Source organism: Aplysia californica, unplaced genomic scaffold (genome assembly GCF_000002075.1).
Source record: "Aplysia californica isolate F4 #8 unplaced genomic scaffold, AplCal3.0 scaffold00823, whole genome shotgun sequence".
NCBI lineage: Eukaryota > Metazoa > Mollusca > Gastropoda > Aplysiida > Aplysiidae > Aplysia > Aplysia californica.
Window position 1 is genome coordinate 124384 of NW_004798093.1, and position 8551 is coordinate 132934.

General features: G+C 40.4%; 1 protein-coding gene across 1 annotated transcript; it reads right to left on the reverse strand.

Moving 5' to 3' along the window:
• Nucleotides 1-4511: 4511 nt before the first annotated feature.
• Nucleotides 4512-6258, reverse strand: LOC101851449 (probable serine/threonine-protein kinase CCRP1). Its single transcript, XM_005109862.2, has one exon. It carries the CDS (start codon nucleotides 5933-5935, stop codon nucleotides 5000-5002), a length of 936 nt encoding a protein of 311 aa, XP_005109919.1. The 5' UTR covers nucleotides 5936-6258; the 3' UTR covers nucleotides 4512-4999.
• Between the last annotated feature and the right edge of the window lie 2293 nt (nucleotides 6259-8551).

The following is an 8551-nucleotide window of genomic DNA, read 5'->3' on the forward strand; positions in this document are numbered from 1 at the left end:
TATGCAACAACAATTCTGAAATTATGCAAAATGAGCCCAAAAATGTGAAATTATGCGGCTCTGTTTTTTTTAAAAACAAAGAATGATAAAGGAAAAAACAACAGAACTTATGCAAAAAATTATCTGATTTTGCTAAATTATGCGGGGTGCATAAAACCACGGGGACAGAAATAAGGAGATTAGTTAACTGACCGTCTCGATAGGGTAGCACCCGGGAGGAGCTATCGTGACGTCGCCTTGCCGAAAACTAGTCAGGAGGAGCCAATAATCGTTAAATTTTAGATGATGTAGCATTTTCTACATGATTAAAATCTAACCTTCATAATAAACGCCTCACAGACCTCAATTGTCTTTTATTTTTAGGTTACGCCAGGGTCAGGTTCAGGTTTTAGTGTTACGTTAAAGGTCAGTGTTATCAGAATGGCATCCTATCGGAATTCATCAACATCAACAGGTTTCCGAACCTTTCAGCTAAAAAAAAAAAGAAGGAGTTTGCCCTGTTAGTATAGTATAGTGACATCGAGTTTCGATCCTGCCCGTTCCGACTTTTTTGTTGTTGTTTGTTGGGTTTTTTGGCTGCACCATGGTAGTCTAAGATAAGAAAAACAACAACAATTTTATAAATTTAAATATCATAATGAAAGCGTTGTTGCGTGGACGATCAGATAAGACATAACACAACACAAAGGGAGAGAAAGTGACAGTATCGCTGACACCTGGGGGTTGGGTGCTGTGTTACGTCAACAGATACGAGGTGCGAACGGCCGGACAGTCCCCCGTGTCGGCAAACTTTAAAACTCATTCATCTTATAAGGCTGTCTCCGTCGTTTTATGCAAGAAAAATTCAGAAATCCATGCCGTCCCCGCAGTTTTATGCACACAAAAAAATTATGAAATTATGCAAACTGAGCCCAAAAGTGTGAAATTATGCGATTCTGTTAATTTTAACAAAGAATGATAAAGGAAAATAATCAGAAATTATGCAAAAAATGATCAAATTTTGTTGAATTATGTGGGGTACACAAAACCACGGGGACAGACCATGGTTGTCAAACGCCTTACATCAGCAGGTAGCGAGGTGCTCATCGGAATAAGGAACTTGCGTAAAAAGAGGTTCACAAAATTAGCAGTTGGCTCTCTAACTATAACGATATCAGGCATCCATCGAGGCTGTATCGACTATTTGTTTTTTTGTTTTTTAAAATACTTTTTGGCTCCACCGTGATTGTCAAATATTTTTTAACACCCAATAAGGTCAAATAGGGAAACTCTGTGGAAACTCATGCGGCATTTTGGAATACCTGAGAAAATCGTCAAGCTTGTGAAGGCCACCTATGATGGAACAAGCTGCCAAGTCTTCCACGAAGGACAACTCTCAGAACCATTCCGGGTACAGACAGGAGTGCGACAAGGATGCTTGCTCTCACCTTTTCTCTTCATACTGGCAATTGACTGGGTCATGAAAGAAGCCACCAGAGGCAAACGTAATGGAATACAATGGATCCCTTGGCAGCAGCTGGACGACTTGGACTTCACCGATGACCTTGCACTGCTCTCTCACACACATGCTCAGATGCAAGAAAAGACCAAGGAACTCAACAGCCTATCAAGGAGTGTTGGCCTACGTATACATCCAGGCAAGTCAAAAGTAGTGAAGCTAGGAAAGGTTTCAAACCTTGCTGTGACAGTGGAAGACACTCCCCTTGAAGAAGTGGACTCCTTTACCTACCTTGGAAGTGTCATCGATGGTAAAGGTGGAACCGAGGCAGATGTTAAAGCAAGAACCGCCAAAGCAAGGTCAGCCTTCAAGCAATTATCAAAGGTCTGGAAAGCAAGCAACATCTCACTGCGCACCAAGATTCGACTTTTTAACTCCAACGTCAAGTCTGTGCTCCTCTACGGCTGCGAAACTTGGAAGACAACGAAGACAGTACTGAATAAGGTCCAGACTTTCATCAACAGATGTATGAGGAGTATTTTAAAAATTAAGTGGCAGGATAGAATAAGAAATGAAGAGCTGTGGAAAAGGACAGGACAAAAGGATATAGAAGTAGAAATACGACTAAGAAAGTGGCGATGGATGGGACACACCTTAAGAAAGCCCAGCGGAAACATCACAAGACAGTCACTGCAGTGGAACCCCCAGGGAGCACGAGGCAGGGGTAGGCCACGGGAAACATGGAGGAGATGCGTGGAAAGTGACATGAGAGAAATGAAGCTCACTTGGAACGAGCTTGGAAGGATGGCTCAGGACAGAGATAAATGGAAGGAGCTTGTATGTGGCCTATACCCTGCCAGGGGTGAAAGGCATTGATGATGACGATGAATAAGGTCAAAGCCTTAGCTCATTCGTTGTCAAACTGTCACATCAATAGGTAGCGAGGTGTGACCAGCCGGACAGTCCCTGTACCGGCAAACTTCAAAGTTCTGTCATCTGATAAGGAAACCATTTTTTAAAAAGACATAGTTATAGAAAGCACGTCACCAATCAGCAGTCATGTTGTTACTACGTTATTTTCAATCACTAACTGTGGGACTTGGCATTGCAGGTTTTTAAGACGCAGTCTCTAATTGGTCGCTTTTAAGCACAAAGGGGTTATCCCGAAAAATTCTGTTTTGGGAAAATCGCAGGTATAGTTTTTAAAATCCTTATTCAGTTTTATTAAAATACAAGGAGAGTTTTCACTATAACCAAACAAATAAACATACCAATGAAACTAAATTTCTCCTATAGGTAGAGCAATGCCCACCTTTGGTGTAGGTCAAGATTTCTGGAAACCCACAAAATCTGGGTTAGCCCACTTGTCCTTAAAAGTGACCAATTTGTTGTGTGCGTTTCTCCAATGAACTATTTTAAAAAGAATTATTTTAAATCTTCAGCTCATAAAGCATTGGCTACAAATAAACAAACAAAAGTGCTAACAAAAAGACAAAGAGAAAAACGCAGAGAGAGAGAGAGAGAGAGAGAGAGAGAGAGAGAGAGAGAGAGAGAGAGAGAGAGAGAGAAGAGAGAGAGAGAGAAGAGAGAGAGAGAGAAGAGAGAAGAGAGAGAGAGAGAGAGAGAGAGAGAGAGAGAGAGAACATAAATGACGAGATGAAAACAATGCATTAGTGTGAAGAAGGAATTCAACCCCAGACATGAGTACCCAGTCCCGTACAGCAAGCAAGCAAACAAGCGTGTTTGTGTGTCTGTGTGTCTGTGTGTGTGTTTGTATGCATGTGTGTGCGTATCTTAATTGGGGTTTTTATAACTTGGTTCTACGTAAAGCCTTCTTTTAAGGAAAAGTAGTCTGATTAAGACCCCATAAAGTAATGTTCCATTAGAAACTACGGGAACCGAATCCCCCCCCCCCCAACAAAACAACAACAACATACAAACAAAAAACAACGAACCCCAAACAAACAAACAAAAAAACCCCGACAAAAAAAAAACCCAAAACAAAACACAAGAAAGACCACGGATGTGAAAAAAAAGCGGTGTTGGAATGCTCCATTCTGATATTCCCCATACTGAGTATTACTGTGAACCCCCTGCATAGCGTGGAAGTCACAAGCAATCCACTTAAGCGCTTTTGGGTACTTTTTACCCGAACCAAAAACGTAGCTTTTTAATTTTTTACATTTTTAGTAAGTGTTTTACGGCACTTGCAACACAATAAGTCATATAAGTGCCGAAGATTAGAAGTGTTTCAAGAGAGTAACAAACGCCCCCAAAACGGAGGGCCGATAAAGACGATGAATGTTTGATAGGAAGGAAAAAGCAAACCACCCCAGAGCACGCGCAAACCACACAGGTTTTGTTGTGATCATGAGGAGCAAGGAAATTGTGAGCCTTGACCATAGCATCAAACTGCATTTTGGTGCTGTTAAAAGGTACAACTTTGATAAAGATTTACGGAGGCGTAAATTTTTTTTTTTCTTCAAAATATGGATTTAAGTGGATTGCTCTCGTCAGCGACGATATACCTTACACAGGATATTAGTACCAAAAGACAGCAACGCCGCAGCAACTACAGAAAGTGTAGTTTTAGTTTTAGTTTTACGGCACTCGCAGTTGCAACGTGATTAGATCATAGAAGTGCCAAAGATTCATTAAAGGGGTCACAAGAGAGTAACACAAATAAAAAGGAAGAGAATTAAGGACGATAGAAATTAGGAAAGAAGGAGAAAATCACACCAGAGCACCTGTCAACCACTCTCCTGTACAGACAATGTCTAACCAAGGTAAACATAAACGATTAACAAGGCAACAACGGTAATAGAGATATGAATTAAAACCCAATTTTTCTTTTTATTAAGACGGCACAATCAAATAAATCAAACATAAGAAGCAATGCTCTCAAATTCAATTAATATGAGAAAAAACAACCCACAATGCTTTAGATGGAACAATAACCCCCTCCCCAAATAAATATAACAAAGCAAAACAGCCCCCCCCCCCGTACCCCCCTAAAAAAATCAACAAAACAAAACTACCACCATCCAAAAAGCAACCAAAAAACAAGCCCAAATGGATAGAAAATAAGACGAAAGTGGAAAGTATGTATATATATAAATAAACATAAAAATAAAGATAAGGGAACAGACGAGATATTCAGATATAAGCTGTATAAGAGCAAAAATAAGTGATATCTTAATGAAAGGGGATGCTTTAAACATATGCTAAGAATGTATAATATATGAACTTTTATAAGATGAAAGAGGAGAAATACATATAATAAAGAAAAATATACATGTAATTAACAGACGACCAATTCCTAATAACGAAGTATAGGCTGGCGTTAGGGAATTGAAACTTAGTCGGAGGTAACATTTTGTAAGTGTCAAAGAGTAGATCTGTAGAGTAATAAACTGCAAACTCCAGTGGTGGAGACAGGTGAAGAATTACTACGAAAAGCACAAAATTATAATTCTTACTTTCAGAAGAAAAAAAAATGACGTGCCATATTCTCTGTCGAAGGTCGGGAACACTGCTTCCAAATGGATGTCATAATGTACCTCAATTGACAGTTTTCAACTTCCATGGTCGGGCTACGGTTTTCATCGCCTGATTCCTATATCGGTGTCTGATTTGTGAATGTCGAGGACGATCTGCAGCGTTCGGGTCACACGGTTCTGTCAGGTTATGATCGATGAGCAGTTGTTGCGTTTCCACAACCGTGGCACGATCTACCGGTGACGGACATAAGAGACGCTCAACACATTTTCTGCGCACTTCTGGAATAGACACGGCGTCTTTCAGCTTCTGTAGGAAGTCCATGCCTGGCTCAGGGTGCACACGGAGCAGTAAGGCCCAGAGACAGAGTCCAAGAGAGTAGCTCTCTAGCTTAAAAACGTCCTCCACTGTCGCATCTTTTATGAACTCAGGTCCCCTATATGGCCGACTGCCTCCCCATCGTTCGGAACTTGTCGAGTGTTCGGGAAGATGCTGAGCTTGTCCGAAGTCACCTAGTACAGCGTTTCCACAGTGGCTGATGAACACATTTCCCAGTTTCAAGTCCCCGTGCACGAGGCGATGTTGGTGGAGAAAAGACACAGTGTCTATTAATTGAATAAAAAAGCGGAAGGACTCCATGAGCGAGAGCTTACGTAGTGAGTGGAACAGATCTGAGCGATGGTACTCCAACAAAATGGCGACTCCATCCTGACATTTAACCGCCCTCTCCATCCGGATAATGTTGGGATGACGGACGTCTTGAAGTATTTTGACTTCTGTTTCAAAAAGAAATAGTTTGTTGTCTTCATCCTCAGAATCCTCGTCATCGAGAGAAGAAAGTATTTTCAAAGCCTTTTTGTTGTCAGGATTGTTCACATCTGTCACTAGATAGACTTGTGAGGACCCGCCACTCCCCAAGAGCTGATTTTTCGACACACTGAGCGCCTCTGTCAAACAATTCGAGTGAATTTCGAACACTGGCGGGCGGAGACTCAACATAATGTACACGCACAAACAAACGCTGGATCTATGGAATATAAAACGGTGAAAACAGGATAATCCAAGTTATCTTTAAAGATTAAAGCTCGCACTGTAACAAACACCTCTTGAAAAGGATGGTTTTCCGTAATACACACTGTTGTATTTTTCACTGTGTATATCCTAGACGAGGCAAAACAATTTCACTGAATCAAATCCACGTGCACTCGAGGATTCCGGGGTAAAAAAGTCAAATCGTCACTGTTGAATGCAGGAGGCAAATAATCCAAGAAATGCGAAATGATACATATCCACAAAGTCATAACAAACTTTCTCAAAGTTGCTCTCACAGAAGTTGACAGTTGAATTATCCAGAATGAGACTGAAACGCACAAACGTGCTAAGCAAAAGGAGCCTTTTAGGGATGCTTTCTCGGCTTTTCACGTGGCGAAGTGACTGGGGTAACCAACCAACACGCGACAAAAAATAGTACGTAACCAATCGGTGCCGCAGATTAACTCTTTAGAGACGTAGTGGACACATAATTAATCCTATGTGTCACCACGTGGTGGAATCTGGCGCTCGTCAATTTTTGCCCATGCGGAGTAATTTGTTGGTATTATCTTAAAGCTTGTTCATTTGTCTTGCTTTCTATGAGAAAGAAAGTTAACAAATCTACCATGAATCGAAGTTGAGATATTGTTTAAATGGAGGGAGACGAGGGTCGTTTAGTGTCAGAGATAAAATTAAAGTGAGAATGGTCACCAAAGTTTGGTGACTTTCACTGCTTGAGAATCTTTGGAAACTGAAAATTTACATATATTGTGCTTTTAAGCAACGTTTCTTTTCTTTCGTTGTTTAGAAAATTAATATCAAAGTCTACTCAGAAAAGTGTTTTAAAATGATCACAATAGGTTTTAAGCTTCAAAAAAATATAACAATAAAAATTTGATGTCAATAGTATATGTAATTGTCTGTGTCTTAAAATTGTAGATAGGAAAAGATTTGAAAAATCTGTATCATTATCAACATTCTGATTCAAAACATTCCGTCTTCAAGTATTGTGAAATGGCCAGAATGTACGTGTCAATGGGTTAATAGTGTATCGAAAATATATTTAAAAACATGGCGTAGTAATTTTATTGTTTGGATTTCACAGGACTGCCCGCGTGCACCTGGTCGGCTGACGTCCCGCCGTGTGGTCACTGCGTCATTAATGACGCGCGGCTCAGCCAATCAAAACGCAGCTCTGCAAGGAGGTCTTAGGTACTGTGTGTGCATACTTTGTGGGGCAAACAAAGAGTTTAATTTTACAACTTAGTTATGTTCAAACTTCTTTGTCAATACTTACTACATTGAGGGAAAGAGTGGGCAGGCAGGCAGACTGAAAGGGAGGTTGAGGGAAGGAGATATTGAGAGAGAGATAGAGAAAAAAAATAATTATATATATATATATATATATATATATATATATATACAGAGAGAGAGAGAGAGAGAGAGAGAGAGAGAGAGAGAGAGAGAGAGAGAGAAGGGGGGGGGGCAACGTGGTTCAAGAAGGCGTGGAAAAGGAATTTGGAAAGGCGGAAAGGGGGGGGGGGGGGGCAGAAGAAAAAAAAGGAGACAATTTAAAATGTCACGCGAAAAAAGTATTTTGGGTTATTTTAAGTACAAAACAGCAAAACACCTTTTGTGAAGGATATACAGACATAAAGTGTCTACTTCGAAGACAGACAAGAATAATCTGTAAAGGAATGCAAATAATTTGTTCTACATCAACACAATATAGAGCTAGATTCTTTTGGAGGTGGCTTGTTACCACCTGCCTGTCAGGCCCATGCCAGGCGGTTTTTTTTTTTAAATTTAAAAAAATGGTATGTGTTTTACGGCGCTTACAAATGCATATAAGATCACATGAGCGTCCGGTACACGTTAAATTAATCTGTCCCCGTGGTTTTATGCACCCCGCACAATTTAGCAAAATTTGATCATTTTTTCATAATTTCTGATTATTATCCTTTATCATTCTTTGTTAAAATTAATTAACATAATCGCATAATTTCACATTTCTGGGCTCAGTTCGCATACTTTCTAAGCATTTTCAGTTTGATAGGAATTAATTTTGAATTTTGCCCACGTGGCTGCCGCTGTCTACTCTTATCTATTATAGGACCACAAAGGGATTTTTTTTGGGTAAGTGTTTTACGGCGCTTGCAAATACATAAGGTCACGTGAGCGCCAGGAAGTTTTCTCACTAATAAGGCTATCCCCAATGTCCGGATCGGATACGGTTACAACTTTACTTTTTTTACGGCGCGAGTAAATGTATACATTAAGCATTTTCAGTTTGGTAGGAATTAATTAAAAATTGTGTCCACGTGACTGCCGCTGTCTACTCTGATCTATATTAGGACCACAAAGGGACTTTTTTGTTTTTGTTTTTGTTAGTGTTTTACGCCGCTCGCAAATGCACAGGGTCACGTGAGCGCCCGGTACACATTAAGCATATTTTCAATTTTGCCCGGGTGGCGGCCAAAGCCTGCTCGGGGGCTCTCGTGGCCTAGAGGTTAAGGTGTTGGCCTCTCATTCAAAGGTCCCGGGTTCGATTCCGGGTCGCGACCAAAAAATTTTCTTCTCTAA